At 33.6% G+C, this 19452-nt stretch overlaps 1 protein-coding gene across 1 annotated transcript; it reads left to right on the top strand.

Moving 5' to 3' along the window:
• Window positions 1-1041: 1041 nt before the first annotated feature.
• Window positions 1042-2674, top strand: LOC105794581 (protein JINGUBANG). The gene has a single exon (XM_012623830.2). It carries the CDS (start codon window positions 1112-1114, stop codon window positions 2423-2425), a length of 1314 nt encoding a protein of 437 aa, XP_012479284.1. The 5' UTR covers window positions 1042-1111; the 3' UTR covers window positions 2426-2674.
• Window positions 2675-19452: the final 16778 nt, after the last annotated feature.

Raw genomic sequence — 19452 nt, forward strand, 5'->3', positions numbered from 1 at the left:
ACTTATGTTATATATTTCAATTATTCTAGCCACTCCGTTATAGTCACAAACGGTACGCTGATGTAGAAGTTAAAATTTGGTATAATAACAATTTTATTTCTCAACTTTTACATATTATATTAATTTAGTCATAATTTTAAAAATTAACCATCAAGACTTACAAATGGTCTCAAAGTTACGTAAATATTTTCAAAAGATAGAATAATAAATTTAAATTTTATATTAATATTAATATTAATATAAAATAAAAATCTCCCACTTCGGTCGCTCTCCCTCTCTCCCACCGGAACTTCCCTTCCCACCGTCCTCGTACCCCCACCCACCACTGTCCCTCTATTGCTTCCGAATTCCATGGCTAATTTGTATCCAAATACTTGTAATATTCCTTCTCATTCTTCTTCTTAATTGCCTCGGGGGTAAGGGAATGGTGGTGGGAGGGGGTGAGCTACGGAGGTGGGAGGATTTTTATTTAATTTAATATTAATATAATTATATTTTTTATTATTAATGTTATTATTAATATAAAATTTATTATTATTGAAAGTATTTATGTATTTTATATATTTTTTTGAATTCTTTAGAATTAGAATGAATTTAAGATTATTTATAAATTTTGAAGGTTAATTTTTTTTAAATTATAAACTAATACAATATGTAAAAGTCGATAATTAAATTTATTATTATACTAATTTTTTTAACTACCTTGTCATTTGTGATTTTAAGGACGGAATTATATACGTTAATGCTTTAAATATAAATTGTTTATGTTAAATATTGAGTTAAAATTTGTATTGATAATCCTAAATTCTATTTTACGGAGCTGGACGCGGTTAGCCAACTAAATGAATCTTTCCCGCTGCAGAGTTGTAATTTGCAAAGCAGCAAGCTGGGAAAGAGCACCCCCATTAAATTACAAAACTACTCCTCTTGACGTGCCATTTCTTGTCCTTTTGGAGCCTAGGACTGATCGTACCTATCCTATCCACTCTCTAACTCCACGTGGCATTACCTTTTATTTTCTTTATATAATTATAAACCACAACGAAGGTCCTGCTTCAATCCTCTCTCGTGCCTAGCTTCTATATTTTTGTTTTAGGTCTGAAAGGCCGGCATGAAGGTCCGATCATGGCTAGCTACATGCGCAGCCAGCAGCTGCGCCACTTTAACCCAAGACTCCACCATTCCGTTCCCTAAAAAACAACCGCGCTTATCGGAACATTTGGTTTCCGATAGTTCCTCCGATAATCGAGGGAGCGCCACCTCATCTTCAGCTTCTTCAAGTGACACGAGCTACAGCAGCCTCCCTAGCAACCTTTCCCTCCAGACCCTGCCATCTTTACCTTCCTTACAGCTTTTCCCTGATACCTTAGTCTTTTCCGTCTCTGACATCAGCGTTTCTTCAATTATGCCTCAACCCAACCACCCGATCACCTGCGTTGCGGTTCAGGGTAACTTCTTGTATGTTGCTTCTGTTAACGAAATCAGCGTCTACGATCGCCAAACATCCACTCTTCTCGATGCCTACAACGGCAACGAATCATCCTCCGGTTCCGTTAAGTCTGTCACTTTCTGTGACGGAAAAGTCTTCACTGCTCACCAGGACTCTAAGATCCGAGTCTGGCAAATGACGGTGACTAAAAAGCACAAGTTCTTAACCGCCCTACCTACCGTTAACGACCGCTTACGTCGTTTTGTTCTCCCAAAGAACTATGTCAGTGTTCGCCGTCACGTGAAGCGGTTGTGGATCGAACACGCCGACGCCGTTACTGGACTCGCCGTCAATAGAGGTTTAATCTACTCAGTTTCTTGGGATAAAACCTTGAAGATATGGCGAGCATCGGATGCGCGTTGTTTACAGTCTATTAAAGCACACGACGACGCCATTAACGCCATCACCGCCTCCGTTGACGGAACGGTTTATACAGGGTCCGCTGACCGACGGATCCGGGTCTGGGCGAAACCCTCAGGCGAGAAGCGGTACGCATTGGTGGCGACTCTTGAGAAGCATAAGTCAGCAGTAAACGCACTGGCTTTAGACGACGAAAGATCAGTGCTATTCTCCGGTGCGTGTGACCGTTCGATTCTGGTATGGGAGAGGGAAGATAGCGCCAATTACATGGTGGTGACGGGAGCGCTGAGAGGGCATGGAAAGGCAATCCTATGCTTGATCAACGTCTGTGATTTACTAATGAGCGGGTCCGCTGATAGGACGGTTAGGATCTGGCAACGTGGAGTGGAAGGGAAATATTGTTGTTTGGCGGTTTTGGAAGGTCACCAGAAGCCGGTGAAGTCGTTGACGGCGGTCAGAGACGATGAACATAGTGATGTAGTTTCGGTTATTAGCGGAAGCCTGGATGGCGAAATAAGAATGTGGAAGGTCTCGTTTTCGAAACCCGGTAGCCCCTCGTCGGCGACGGATTTCTGAAAATGGAATTTGTGAAAAAAAAGGAATTGAATCATAAATACATCGTAAAAAGAAAAGGAAAAATTTGCGGCCGCTTAAATTTTTTCTGATATGGTCCTGGACGTTTTACCAACCCTGGATTATTTGTTCTTTTGTTTCTTTTATTTTTTTCAATTTTGTTTGCTTCCTGGAAGATATATGATTATTTTCATGTTGTTCATTTAGAAAAAAGAAAATGTTTAATTGCAATAGTATGTTTTTTCAGGATAATCAATTGCAATATTAATTAGATGTAGTAATTCTAAGTAATAAAAGTAAGATATATATGAGGCACCGTACATGTGCTTATGTGTGCATATCTTACACCTGGCCACCATCATTCTTCGAGTTTGTAATTTAAATGTTTTATGTTATATATATATATATATATATATATATATATATTTTGTTATTTTAGTTTATGGGCATTTTAAGATTTTTTTTTATAAAAATAAGGTTTATTTGATTTATTTATAATTTATTTTTGATAAATTTTGATTTTATTATGGTTTAAGGACCAGTTGGTAAGGATGTTCAAATTTCGGTTAAAACTAAATTAATCGACCGAACCAATCTAATCCGGGTAATCGGTCAGTTAACCAATTTAGTTTGGTCAAAGGTTAGGTAAAGGTTTTTTAAAATTTCAGTTAACGGTTAATTCAGTTTGAAATCGGGTAAATAATCTAATGAACCAAACTTAATAAATAATATTATATGTATTATGCTATTACTAATTTGGATAATTCGGTCAAATGAATATTATTAATTTATTTATTTTTATATGTTTTATACTTGTTTTAACAAAAAAAATCGGTTAACCGAATTAACCGAAATATTTCAGTTCAATTAAATTTTTTTGAAAAAAATTTGGTTCAGTTAACGGTTAAAGGATTAAGAAGTTTGGTTAATTCGATTAATACTAATTCGGTTCAATTTAACAAATTGGCTAACCATTTGAACACCCCTACTAGTTGGAAATAAACATGTTTAGATCACATTTCGTGTAATTTTCATGCTACACATCCATATTTGATCTAGTTATTTGGTTTTGTTAATGTCATGGTTTAATTTAGTTAAGATATATGTAAGGAAAGTCGCTTGGCTCTATGTTAATATAATTAATTGACGAGATTGTTGAAAATATCTTTTGAATATGATAGTAAGATTTTGAGTTCATAACATATAATTATAATGCAATTAGTATATATATGTGGTCCTAGTGGGAGATTGTTGGATCATATGGACATCACATATATAAAAGAATAATTACATATTATTATTTACTATCATAAAGTATTAGCTCAAATTAAAATGATCTAATTTGGTTAGGACTTATTGAGTTTCAATTATTAAATAAAATATGAGCCAAATATGTGTATATACCCTAATAATTAATTTCTAATTAATGATAGGTTGATTAAAATTAAGGTTAATGTACAAAATTATATATTAGGATCATAATTCCCAAATTACATATGCATAACATTTCTAACATTCCATCTCTAGAAAAAAGAGTCACTTTCTTTAAGATGCTTTTGTGTCATTTTGGAAGATCAAAACCATGAGATTTGAAGATTTCAAGATACCGATTGATTTAGGTACACTTTTACATCTAATTTTGTTCTTCATGATCTGACATGACAAATCCTGATTTACGGTTCTAAATTTATATTAGAGTTTTTTCGATTCTAACAAATATTTCATTCATCAGTCCATTATTGAGTCAAAACATTATAATGATAGTGCTAGCGTCTATTTTGTATTTTTTTTGTGATTGGATGATTAAAACAAAAACTTTTCAATAATTGATCGATCAACAATGTAATTAATTCTTATGTTTAATAGATGATATTTATATATATTATTTTTACCTAATACTTATATATAACATTTATATTATTATTGAAGTGTGTAATTGAATTACTGTCAAGAGTCAACTCAATACCATCTCTTTCAAAGAAATTACTAAAATAATTTTATATATTTTAAGTAAGTTATATTAATAAACCAATAAACAATTGTAAATGTTGAGACTTGAGCCATGATATCAATATTTATTAATAATTTTTATTGGTAAAAGTACCATAAATCTCCTATACTATACCTTGGATTGCATTTTAACCCCTCTACCAAAAAAATGAGCAAATTAGCCTCTATACATTAGGTGAGCGAGTAAAACAACCCATATGTTAAAATTTGGTGTTTATATATAAGGCATAATAAAAATTTTAGCCCTCAATATTTACAAGTTTATTCAATTTGACCCTACTCTTTTATTGGAAATAAATTAGAAAATTTTGAAACTAATAAGGCTAAAGGGTCAAAAAGACCTTGGTAACAAATTAAAAAAAAAAGTCAAGTAAGCCCTTTTAAAATTTAAAAATTATTAAAAATCATAAAAAAATTTGAAATTTTAAAAATATAAAAACAAACATTTAACGGTGCAATTTTAACAGATGAGCTGTTTTGCTCAGTCATCTAACGTATAGGTACTAATTTGCTCATTTTTCAGTAAATGAGCTAAAACACAATCTAGGGTATAGTACAGGGGTTTTACAATACTTTTACCTTTTTTACCAGTTCTACCCAAACCTTATTTCGATATTTTTATACATTCAATTTTATTACAAATGGTTTCGCACACATTATTTGTATATGTTAATAAATGTAGTTGATTGAGTTGGTATTACAAGTCAACTCAATACCAACTCAAAAATGACAACATCATGTTAAACAATTAGAGTAAATTTAATATTGGTAATATGTTGTATTTACCTATTTAAATTTCTTTTTACTCACAATTTAAACTAATTTTTATTTTAAATTTGTACATATTGTATATATGTAATTATTATTAGTTTTAAACCTTGCATTTTATTATTTATTGCATGCTATTTTTAAATTCATACCTATTTTTAAATAATGACAACATCATGTTAAACAATTAGAGTAAATTTAATATTGGTAATATGTTGTATTTACCTATTTAAATTTCTTTTTACTCACAATTTAAACTAATTTTTATTTTAAATTTGTACATATTGTATATATGTAATTATTATTAGTTTTAAACCTTGCATTTTATTATTTATTGCATGCTATTTTTAAATTCATACCTATTTTTAAATAATGACAACATCATGTTAAACAATTAGAGTAAATTTAATATTGGTAATATGTTGTATTTACCTATTTAAATTTCTTTTACTCACAATTTAAACTAATTTTTATTTTAAATTTGTACATATTGTATATATGTAATTATTATTAGTTTTAAACCTTGCATTTTATTATTTATTGCATGCTATTTTAAATTCATACCTATTTTTTAAATACACGATTTCTAGTTAATTTAGTATTAAAATAAAATCAATTAGGTAAAATTTTAAAAAATATGTAAATAATTATTTTAGTTTAGTTTAAAATTATGTATTTAAAGGATTCCAAATTTTTCTATAAATTTTTAATGATGTATTTAAAATATTTGATTCATATATACGTTCTTCCATGCGTAAAAATTTAAAATGATCAACACATTAACTTACGTTTAAATCAATATCTAATTTCAAGTAATTATAATAAATTTAAGTGATAAATCTTAAAACTATGCATGAACTATGGTTTAATGTGCAATTGTATATATGAATTTTGATTTGATTTTATTCTTGTAAATTATTAACACAATTATTGATATAACATCATTTATGTTTATATATTGCATACATAAATAAATATAATTATCTAATATAAAAATAAATTAATGTATTTATTTCTTTAAATGTATATGATTAAATCAAAATTAAAGTTTCAAGTATACATTTGAACCACAATTAGAGTTTTAAGAGTATATTTATAGCAAATTAAAATTTATGTATACAATTATACATTAAATTAAAGTTCACAGATAATTTTGAGATTTATCATTAAATTTAATTTTGTAATTTTTTTATAAGAGAGAAGGGGGAAGGGTTGTCTAGAATTTGGCTAAATCAATACAATTCTTTCACCATTTATCATGATTGACCTAGTTCACATTTAATTTTCATGGTAAAAAATTCAAATAGATATTAATATTTAATAAAATTTAATTTAAAAGTATTTATTATCATTAAATAATTAAATTGACTTAATACTAGTGTTTAATAAAAATAAAAGCAATATATATTAAAAATACGGAAAAATTATTTGATATATTGTCACAAGTTGGGTGAGGTGAGGAGTTCACAAGTATTGTATAAGACTATAATAAAATATTTTAAAAATATATTAAACTTTTAAGATTACTTATAAAATAAATATATATTATTAATCTATCAAATATTCACCAATTGTGATTATCAAATAAAACAAACAATTGCGATTGCCGTTATCAATTGCTTTGGAATCGACGAACATGTTACTATGGTGAATTGGACTGTGAAGGAAAGTATATTCATGGGAATTTAAAAATTAATTGACGATATAAAAAAGGAGATTGGGTACTTTAAAATCAACAAAATTTGGTATATTTGCACAAGCTCAATTACTTCCAGAACCGGCGACCTGGATTCCAAATTCGAATCATTCTTTTCCCCGAAAATCAAACTAATCAAAGATATATAGATGAATAAATAAAAATAAAAGAGTGAGGAATTAAGGATAAAAGTATTCAAATCTGCCTAATTTCAGGAATCAAAGAGTTGATACACGAAATGTCAAAGTCAGAGTGAACAGTGACTAGGAAAATGGTTTTCTTTTCTCTTTTACAAAAATACCGACTAATGAAGTTTTAATCCCACAAGTAATTTCCCAGAGGTTTTAGGTGAAATACTCGGGACTCAAATTTCTGTGGTTTTGTTACTAAAATTTGTGAATTTAAATTCACGTCTCAATAATAATATATAAACTCTATTCAAATATATTTTTAATTATCTAGCGAAAGATGGATTGTACAGGTGATTCTCACCAAGTATACGAAATGAAGACTTGAAAAATAATTAAAATTGATATATAATTGAATAGTGGAAGAAATAATGCATGAGGGACTTCATTGTTGAATAATGAGTTAGTGAGCCCCTTGATTGTAGACTATGCAACCCATCATTTTAACGTGATAATTACTTATCGAAATTCAATCAATTTCCTGACTGATTAGACATCCATCCATCGCATTGTTTCACTCTAATAAATTCTAAAATCTAGTGGTGGGGTTTTGAATATTTGAACACTACACTGAAAACAACCTTCTCCCTTCTTACACTCTTTACTTTCAACATTAATCCTCAATGACGGCAAACCCAATTATTCTGCATTCCTCCACCGTGAAAATGCAATGGTAATTAACATATCTCTACATAAATGATCGGGTTCCAAATTTGTAAATAAAAAGAATTAGTATTTAACTTTTCAACAAGTCCACCTTATACTTGTCTTGTACGTTTAAATACCATTGAAAAACATAATTAATGAAGATGCCCAATTCGAAGCTCTTTTCATACTTGGAAGAGGAGGAGCTGATTTTAAGGTCAAAAATGATACAAGCAAGTTGTGTTGTGTATATATAAAAATAAAATAGGGTGGATATGTGATTGCGTCCAGCAAGAAATTAAAAGCGATTGTTGGACAAAAATTGACGTTGAGCTCATTGTCTTGGTCTTCTTCGTGTCTGTGATATAACAGGCAAATATTTCATTTGTGATAAATGTATATGAGGGACGTGGAGCTTCTCATTATCAGAAATTTATGCATGGAAAAAGAACATATCACTTCGGAGATTAAATTATGAACAGATAATTGATAAATGTCATTTAAATAGCAGACAACTTGATAATAACAGCATTGTTTCTAACTACAATAGACATGAGATAAATTTTGGTAATTTGAGCATGCTAGAAATAGTTTACATTATTCTTTAAATGATAAAAATTGTTTAAATTTAATTAAGAAGTACATAAAATAATATAAATTTATATGTTATAAGCTGAAGAGCGGTTAAAGTACTTAAATTTTTCAACACAAATCAAATAGGTTTAGTATTTCTTTCTTCCCTCAATTGAGCATTAAAACTTTAAGATTTTAATTAATTAAACTATTTGACTATTAAAATTAATGATCAACCATTAAAGAGTAACAAATGTCTTTCTTGAGTTATTTTTGCCACCTAACATGCTAGGACTATGCAACATGACAAAAATTGATATTTTTCTATTAAAAATTGTTGAAACCATTTTTTTGAAAAACAAAAATTTAGTTGTCGATGAAAATTTGGAGTCGCCACTAATCTTTTATTAAGGTGTGGTTGGATCACTTAAAACAACTTTGGTCTACAAGTTTTTAGAAAAAATGGGTTCGGGAGTCAATTACGTTCGAGGAAGAATTAGCACCCTCGTAACGCCCAAAAAATTGGTACCAAATTGATTAATCAGTGTCTTAATGTCGAGAATTAAAAAATTCAATCATTGATTAAATCAAGTTATTTATTAAGACTTTCTCATTTAGGAGAAGAAATGTGACACCCAATGCGTTAGGGCACGACATCTCATATCCTCAAAAATGAGTTTATCCTAAAGACTTGTGTAATAAAATTTAAGAAAATATTTAATTGTTTAAAATTTATGAAGAAATCACTGCCCAATACGTTAGGGCACAATTTCTTAAAATCCCAAACATTGAATATTTCCTTTATTTTTACAAAAAATCTTTGTCTCGAGAAGTCAACACGTCACATCCAATGCATTAGGATACAACATATTGAATTTCTGATAACAAGCTTTTCATTTTATTTTTGATTAAGGAGCAATTCTCTATTGTTAGATTTAACGAAGAAAATTGGAACCCAATACGTTAGGGCTCAATTTCCTTGAAAATCCTAAATAAGAGTATTATCTCTATTTTGAAAATTTTCTATTTTTAAATTCGAGTAAAATGATGATGTAATGTTATATTGAATGTATGTATAAATGTCGCAATAACAAATAACATAATAAATACAACAATGGCATAGAAATAATATAAACAAATAAATAAACGAAACTAATAAACATAAAAAAATAAACAATGACAATGCAAGAATATCAAATAAATGAGCAAAATAAAAAAAACTATTTTAAAATATAAATGAAAACATAAATCAATAAACAAATGAAGGAAATAAACAAAAAATATAAAGAATAAGAGATACAAAACATATACATTAAAATTATGAAGAATACACATGAATTCACATATAAAATTTGGATTATAAAATTTATATAAACAAAATATATAATGCATTTGTGAAAATAAAGAAAAGTATAAATATATATATAAATTATAAAATATATGTTAAAATAAGTAGGTATTTCAAGATTTCAAAAAACATAGATATATATACGTGTTTATATAAATATAAAAGGATATTCGTTAGGAAGAAAAAATAAATACATATACGTACATATAAAAGAAAAATATATATAGATTAAAAATAATTAAATAATCAATACATTATTGAAATTAATTTAAAAAAGAAAGAAAATATGTGTATATATATAAATATGAGAAAATATTCGTTAAAAAAGAATAAATATGTACATAAAAACAATAAATATACATATATATATAAAATAATTATGTATATAAAAAATACATTATTTAATTAATTTTAAAAAAAATATAAAAAATAAAGAAAAAAGGACTAAATCGAACTACGAATAAAAACCTGGGGCAAATCTGCAAATAACTAAAGATAAAAACACTAAATTGAACGCGCAAACAACAAAGAGGGGCTGGAAGGGAAATTCTCTCTTCTCCTTTAAAACGGCGTCGTTCAAGTAAGGCTAAATTGATATTCAAAATAAATTAAAGGGCGAATTAAAAAAATAAAAAAAACCTAATTGTAAAATATTAAAAAGGCAGAGGGGCTAAAAGCGCAATTTACCCCTCCGCTCAAAAACATTGGATCCTAGGCCGGGTCGGGTCGAATTCTGGTCGGTCTCCCCAAAATAACGCCGTTTTGGCACCTGGGGAGGCTAAGTGAAACGGCGCCGTTTCACTAGGCTATTTAAGTCAAATTCGGTTCAAAAATTTCATTTTTCATTTAAAAAAAAATCCTTCAAAAAAACTCTCTCGCCCCTAGTCGTCCGGCCTCCAGTCTGGTCATCGGCCACCGTGCCGGCCGCCGATCTCCGGCGTAAGCACCACCGTCTGCGGTGGCCGAAAAAGGGGAAAATCCCCTATTCAACTCTCTCGGCCCCTCTAAACCCAAATCTGGGTTTGAAACTTTAAAAATATCAATGAAAACCACAAAGAAGTCAAAAAACCCTTCGGATCGTCCTTACGGCGTTGCAGATCCGAACCAAAGCTGAGTTCCTTCACCATTTTCCTTTTTTCTTTTATACTTTCCTTTTTATCTATTACAGTATGCAAAAAAAACAAAAATAGAAATCTCGAAAAGAAAACAGAAGCAGAGTTTGAAATAAAAAATCAACCTTCAATTTCTTCGATTGATTTTTCTCCGTATGTATCCTTTGTGTTTGCTGTGAAAAATACTTGCTTTTTTTATTGATTTTTCGAATCCACATTATAGTGTATTCAGTGGCTTTTTATAGCCAAAATAAAAATAGAATATCAAGAAGCAAATCTGTTTGATATCTATTTGATCTACAAATCTCTTTTCTTTCCATATACAGCTGTTTCCTTTCTTAATGTGCAGGTACGAAGATCGTGTGGAGATTCGGAGGGTGAGGCTTGGCTTGCGGCGGCTGAAGCTTACCTCAGAAATCCTAGGGTTTCTGCCACTGCTTCGGGCCACTGGATTTGGGCCTCTGTTTTTGTATTTTGGGCCTTGTATTCTGGGCCAACTTGTTTTGTTCTGGACTTGTAAAAAAAAAACACTGGACTTATTATTATTATTTTTGCTTATTAAGGGCTAGGTAAAATTTAGGTATTACAGCTGTCCCTATTTGCTCGTTATCGTGTAACGAGAATGGAGCAAAGACTTTAAAAATGCCCAATTTTACCCGGTCGTACTAGACCTTGGTACTCTTCTTCTTCTAGTAGCTTCATTCCTTCCTACTGCATCTTCAGAGGTATAGGAACTAGTGCTTCAATCTACTCCATTGCAGTATTAAGGGGATATGGTTCGTACATTGTAGTTTCTCAAAATTTGCTATCTTTAATCTGCTCCACTGCAGCTTCAGGGAGATAAGACTTATAGCTTCAACTTGATCTGCTGCAACTTAAAGATGAATTTGATGCGATCTGCCCTACTATAATTTCAGAGAGATAAGATCCATCACTCTAATTCACTCCACTACAACTTTAGGGAGACAGGATTTGTTTATTTAGTCTGCCCCACTGCAATTTCATGGGGATAAGACTTGCTTTCTTGAGTCTGCTCCACTGCAACTTCAGAGAGATAAGACTCGCTTTCTTGGGTCTGCTCCACTGCAACTTCAGGGAGATAAGACTAAATATGATATGCTCTCTGCAACTTCAGAGAGATAAGATCTGTGATTTTAATCCGCTCCTCTGCAACTTCAGGGAGATAGGATTATTGACTTTAATCTGCTCTACTGCAACTTCAGGGAGATAGGATTATTGACTTTAATCTGCTCCACTGCAACTTCAGGGAGATAAGATTTGCCATTTTCAGTCTTTTAAATTGCAATAGTTGCCATCGTAGCTTCAATCTGTTCCACTACACCGCCAGGAAAGTAAGATTCGCCGTTGCGGCTTTAATCTTTTTAATTGCAATGTTGGGGAAACAAGATTCGCCGTCGTAGCTTCAATCTGTTCAACTACACCGCCAGGGAAACAAGATTCGCGGTTGTGGCTTCAATCCATTCCACTATAATGCCAAAGAGATAGGATTCACTGCCCACAGCTTTAATTTGCTCCACTTCAGCTAATCCAAGTCTTAATGCCAGGGAGATAAGATTCGCCGTCGTGGCTTCAATCTGCTCCGCTACAATGCCAGGGAAGTAAGATTCGCTATCGTGGCTTCAATCTTTTCCATTGCAATGTCAAGGCAATAAGACTAATGTCTTCGATTTGCTTCACTACTAGCACAAGAAGGCGAGATCTGCTATCTTCAACCTACTCCACTACTGCTCAGGGAGACAAGGCTGGTATCTTCGATCTACTTCACTGCCAATACAAGAAGACAAGATCTACTATTTTCAACCTACTCCACTGCTGCTCAGGGAGATAAGGCTGAAGTTTCACCGGTTTGTTCTCTAGGGAACATGACCTGTATAATTCAGTTCATGAACCTATTTATGACTAGTGATTAGGATGTCATGATCAAAATGAATCAAATGCTCCTAACTAGACATGTATGAATGACATTTGAATGAATCCAGAATGTCATTTTTTCGAGAATGATCCCTCATTATCACTCAAGTTATCATTACTCAAAGTTTATTAAGGTTTTATCGCTGACGTGCTACAACGTCTTTTTGCTAGGCTAGAATTTCCAAAGAAACACTTAATCAAATTACCCCGACCGTGAACTTCAAAGCTCAATCCACTGGGACGCAAAATATTTGTACCATCTTTCTTCCACTGTGACCCAAGGGTAGAAAAAAATTTGGCTTTTCTCAATCCTCTCCTATCGTAATTCAAGTATGCAGATCATGAAACTCTTTTACACCATTCCCAGGGTGCCATACCAAATGCTCATGCGCAAATGAAGGGTTTTCTTTCCAAAGGGAACTTCTTCTTACTCCTTGGTGATTGAAATTTTGTCACCAAGCCAGACTTCTTGTCATCTCATTCAATTAATATTAAGACAACAAAATCCGAAAGAATAGTCTTAATTTAGACTTTTTCCTTCTTAGACATTTCAACTTTTAAGCTTGGTGCGTTCTAAACAATAGTCCTGTTTCAGGTTACTAAATTATTTAGAAATTCCCAGAGTAATATGGAAAACTCCTTTTATGAAAGTTTATTAGTCCATCAATCATTATTCTAATGTGACATGCTTGCACAAAGATAAAAAAAAACTGATTAAGAGATGAATTAATTCAGGGCATAACTCAAATAATAGAAAAGGAATTTATTGATAGCAAGTGTCTTGAAAAGAAAAAGTATTCAAGAACAGCAAAGAACGAAATATTACAAGAACAAACAAATTCAGTACAAGTAATATGAAGACTTGGTGCCTTGGATATCGCATCTTGAACTTCTCCATACAAACTAAGGACCATTTTAAATTTAACATGTGTTTAGGAGATCTACAGTACTCCGTTGATGCCCCAAGATGTCACATATCCTTTTCTGCTGATTTAGGTATCACCACATGCCCCAATCTGATCAATGTTTGAGCCGCTCTTTTTGGGTTTTCAACTCAAATTCCCTTTGGTCTCAAGGCACCCTTTGCGGGTTTTCACTTTGGCCTCTCCCTTTTTTTTGAGTCAAAACGCCCTTTACGGGTTTTCACTTTGATCCCTCATTCAAGTGAAATATTTCTTTACTGAATTTGAATTTACAGGATTCGGCAAATTCTTACCATCCATTTCACTCAAAATCGAAGCACCTCCAGAAAAAGCCTATTTTACAACATAAGGTCCTTCCCATTTTGGCATCCATTTCCCTCTGAAATCCTTTTGTAAAGGGAGAATCTTTTTTAACACCAAGTCACCTTCATGAAATTCTCTAGGACGAACCTTTTTGTTATAAGCTCTTATCATTCGTTTCTGGTACATTTGACCGTGACGAATAGTTTTTAGTTTTTTTTCTTCTATCAAGTTCAACTGATCATACCGAGATTGGATCCATTCAGCCTCATCCAACTCTAACTCAACCAATACCCGGAGAGAAGGAATTTCAAATTCAATGGGTAAAACTGCCTCCATCCCATAAACCAAGGAAAAAGGCGTTGCCCCAGTAGAAGTTCTGATAGATGTTCGGTAAGCAAGAAGAGCGAATGGTAACTTCTCATGCCAATCCTTGTAAGTTTCAGTCATTTTTGCCACAATTTTCTTGATATTTTTGTTGGCCGTCTCCACTGCACCATTCATTTTTGGATGATACGGTGATGAATTATGGTGTCTAATATTAAACTGGTTGCAGACTTCCGCTATTGTGCTGTTATTCAAATTCAGCGCATTGTCAGATATGATCCTTTCAGGCATTCCATATCGACATATGATCTCTTTCTTTAAAAATTTACTGACTGCTGACTTCGTGACATTAGCATATGAGGCTGCTTCTACCCATTTAGTGAAGTAGTCAATAACCATAAAAATGAAACGATGTCCATTAGAAGCCTTCGGCAATATTGGCCCAATGACATCCATCCCCCACATGGAGAAAGGCTATGGAGAAGTCATAACATGAAGAGGTGAAGGAGGCGCATGCATTTTATCCCCATAAATTTGGCATTTATGGCACTTCTTGGCATAATTGATGCAATCTCCTTCCATGGTGGACCAGTAATATCCGAATCTCATGATCTGTCTAGCCATGGTGAATCCATTGGCGTGTGTTCCACAAATACCTTCATGGACTTCTTCTAAAATTTCCTTAGCCTCTACAGCATCCACGCATCTCAACAGTACTCGATCCTTTCCCCTTTTGTATAGAATATCTCCATCTAAAACATAGTTAATAGCTAGTCTCATTAATGTCCTCTTATCATTCTCTGTTGCCTGCTCAGGATATTCGTGATTCTTCACATATAGCAATATATCTTGGTACCAGGGACGATTATCATTCTCCACTTCTTTAATACTGTAGCAGTGGGCCAGGATCTCATAAATACTAATTTGAATGGGCTTCATGTCCTCTAATTTATTCACTTTAATCATGGAGGCTAAAGTAGCAAGAGCATCAGCCATCTGATTTTCTTCCCGTGGGAGATAACAAAAGGTAATGTTGTTAAACTCTTCAATCAATTCCAGAACCAATCTCTGATAACAGATCAACTAGGGGTCTCTCGTTTCCCATTCCCCTTTTAGTTGGTATATTACCAATGCTGAGTCTCCATATACTTCTAGTGTCTTAATTTTCCGTTCTATGGCTACTCGGATACCCATGATGCAAGCTTCATACTCAGCCATGTTATTAGTGCAATCCAAGTCTAATTTACTAGTGAAAGGATGATAATCTCCATTTGGAGATACCGGGATTGCATCAATCCCATTGCCTAACGCATTCAAAGCTCCGTCAAAGTTTAACCTCCAAGAATGATTTTCTTGGGGATCCTCTTCAGCATTTGCCACACACATTAAGTCTTCATTTGGGAAGTCAAAGTCCAGAGGTTCATAATCTTCTAAGGCTTTGCTAGCCAAGAAATCTTCTATCGCACTCCCTTTGATGGCCTTTTGACTTACATATACTATATCAAACTCGGAGAGCAAGATTTACCATCTAGCCATTCTCCCATTCAACGTCGTTGACTCCATCATATACTTTAAAGGGTCTAATTTTGAAATTAGCCAAGTCGTATGATGGAGTAAGTATTGCCTCAACCTCTTTGTCGTCCAATTAAGGTACAACATAATTTTTCGATAGACGAATATCTCATTTCACAATCAGTGAATTTCTTACTGAGGTAGTATATCACATTTTCCTTCTTTCCAGTCGAATCATGTTGACCCAACATACACCCCATGGAATTGTCGAACACCGTTAAATACAAAATCAAGGGTCTATCTGGGCTAGGTGGTGACAGCACTGGAGTATTGGATAGGTATTGCTTTATCTTTTCAAAAGCTTCCTGGCATTCTTCATTCCAAACACCTGGATTATGTTTCTTCAGAAGATGAAATATGGGGTCACATTTCTCGGTCAACTGTGAAATGAACCGAACAATATAATTCAATCGTTCTAAGAAACCTCGAACCTCTTTCTGAGTACGCGGTGGTGGTAAATCTCGTATCACCTTGACTTTGTCTGGGTCAATCTCGATTCTTTTTTCACTGACTATGAAGCCTAACAACTTTCCTAATCTGGCTCTAAAAGTGCATTTTTTTGGATTAAGTTTGAGCTGAAACTTTCTTAGTCTTAAGAACAAATTTCTTAGGACCTGCACATGCTCATCCTCTGTTCTGGATTTCGCAATCATATCATCAACATAAACCTCAATCTGTTTGTGAATCATGTCATGGAACAAGGCTACCATGGCTCTCTGATATGTTGCTCTCGCATTCTTTAGTCTGAATGGCATTACTTTGTAGCAAAATGTTCCCCACAAAGTAATGAATGTAGTCTTTCCCATCTTCAGGATGCATCTTTATCTGATTATATCCTGAGAAACCATCCATAAAAGAAAACAGTGAATATCCCGCCGTATTGTCCACCAAAGTATCGATACGTGGCAATGGAAAATTATTTTTTGGGCTAGCTTTGTTCAAATCTCTGTAGTCCACGCACATTCGTACTTTTCCATCTTTTTTAGGGACTGGAACGATGTTGGCTACCCATTCAGAATATTTGACCTCCTGTAAAAACCCAGCATCAAACTGTTTCTTGACTTCCTCTTTTATTTTAAGCACAATATCAGGCCTTATTCTTCTTAGCTTCTGTTGAACTGGCTTACAATGCTCCCTTGTAGGTAGGCGATGCATTACAATGTCAGTGCTCAACCCGGACATATCTTGGTATGACCATGTGAAGACATCTTTGAATTCTTGGAGTAATTCAATGAGGTCTCGTCTTGTCTTTACAGAAATCTCAGTTCCAATTTTCAGCTCTTTCCCTTCTTCCAGGCTCACAACTTCTATTACTTCCTTGTGAGGTGGAATTTTGTTTTTCTTCCTGTTCTACCATTCTCAACAAGTCCAAAGATAAACCACCATCTGCGTCACCTTCAAAATCCTGCGATCCCTCTAAACACATGTTTCGTTCAAGAGGAAACCCTGAGTTTGTAGTAACGTCATTCACGTCATTGATAGATGGGGACCTAATATGGTTACAAAAGAATGTATGATTTATGTACAATTATTTGTGCAATATGATTATAAATGAAAGAATAATTTAATATATTTACTCGTATGGAAAGAATAAAAGAATATTTGCTTGAAACAATTACAAAGATGCATTTTATTAAAATAATGACATTTGAACATAAGCCTTTTTCACAAAAGAGATCTTATTATTTCTAGGCTAAAACAACAAGTTTGATCTGAATATTACTCTGAGACAGTTCTATAGACTTCAAGTATTTCTTCTGCAGTCCAATTATTTAGAACACTCCTAGGTTCATAAGGACCAATGGCTAACAAGCTCACTTCTTCATTTGTATCCTCACCAATGGCATTGATGTGCATATTTTCCAACGTCTCTTCGATGCTTTCCTCAATCAGCATCCTTCTCTCAGAATGAATAATCCCTCCAGATATGAAAGTTTTGGATATGTGGGGGATTATCATCGGCTCCCATTTAATTTCCTCCCCACTTAAACGTGCCCTTCTTCTTTCCTGTCTCCTTTCTAACTCCTTCTTTCTTTGTCTGCTATCTGGCTCATACCCTAAGCCAGAGTGGTCTTGTTTCTCTCTTAGTGCTGGAACCTTAATTTTCCCTTAAAGGTATTTCCCTAATCCTCTTCTGGGAAAAGCTCTTTTCCCTACCAACAACTGCAAACCCATCTCTGTAGTTTTGGATATTTTAGGCACCAACATTTTGCTCCCCTCAGGAATAAATATTGCATTTACAAACTCCAGAGATCGAAAAGAGCATTCCACTGACTCGTCATTGGTCTCCACATACGGTGCCTCATTGGATACAGCCGCTATAATATCCTCTTCGGTGTTTATTGTCACCAGCCGACCTTCTGACACTAACTTCAACTTCTGATGTAATGATGATAGTACTGCCCCCGCTGAAGGTATCCATGGTCTCCCTAATAAACAATTGTAGGAGGGTTTGATGTCCATCACAAGAAAATCCACCTCGTAAACTGTTGGGCCAATCAGTAGGGATATCTCAATTCTTCCCATGACCTTTCTTTCTGTACCGTCAAACGCCCTCACTATATTTTGACATGTTTTCATGTGCGAGCTGTCTATGGGAAGCCTGTTAAGTATGGATAATGGCAACACGTTCAAAGCTGATCCATTGTCAATCAACACTCTTGGCAAAGTATATCCCTTGCATCGTGTAGTGATATGCAAAGCCTTAGTAGACCCCATGCCACCAGGTGGTATTTCATCATCATTGAAGAATATGAAATTATCAGCACTGATATTATTGACCAACCGATCTAATTTACTGACAGAAATATCGTTGGCCACATTGGTCTCATTTAGCATATTCATCAACGCATTTCGGTGTACTTCTGAATTCAAGAGTAAGGCTAGTATAGAGATGCGAGCCGGTTGCTTATGCAACTGCTCGATGACATTATACTCACTATGCTTCAAAAATTTGAGGAATTCCACAGCTTCTTCCTCATTCACTGGCTCATTGATAGATAGCACAGGCTAGCTATTTTCCCTTTTTATTCCACTGTTACGGCCCTTCCTTTCACAGGTTTTGGATCTATACCCTGATCCTCTGTGATCTCCTTTCTAGGGACAGTTGTATTGCACTCGTAATTCTATGGAACCTTCCTACTATCTTGGTAGGAAAAGGTTACAGGTTTCTTTATTATGATCTTTGGCATTACTGGTGTTCTCACTTCATCACTCTTTGGTCGCGAGATGATGACCACAGGTCGAGTTACTCTTGGAACCTTCGTGGATTCGGATGTGAAGATATTCTCTTCTTCCTTAACTTCTTCGTAAAACTCCATTTCCTTGTCATTCATCATGCTTTGAACCAAGACTCTAAATTCTGTACATTCTTGAATCTTATGTCCCTCCTCGTGATGGATCTCACAGTAGTTTTCCATCCTTTCAAAGCTTCTCTCCGAATCCAAAACAAACGACCCCCTTTCTACCATATTCTTCTAGACCCATCTCAAAGGAATTTTCACTTCTGCGATATCTTTCTTGATTCTTCTACCTATGTTCCCACCTATCATGTTCACTCCATTATCATTATGATTAGGTAACGGATTCTCTGTACTGGGCGAATCATCTAATTTAACAACGCCCATGCCTATGAGT

Source organism: Gossypium raimondii, chromosome 3 (genome assembly GCF_025698545.1).
Source record: "Gossypium raimondii isolate GPD5lz chromosome 3, ASM2569854v1, whole genome shotgun sequence".
NCBI lineage: Eukaryota > Viridiplantae > Streptophyta > Magnoliopsida > Malvales > Malvaceae > Gossypium > Gossypium raimondii.

Bases quoted from the DNA above. Each gene is read 5' to 3' on its own strand.
- LOC105794581 (XM_012623830.2), top strand. From the start codon at position 1,112: ATGAAGGTCCGATCATGGCTAGCTACATGCGCAGCCAGCAGCTGCGCC.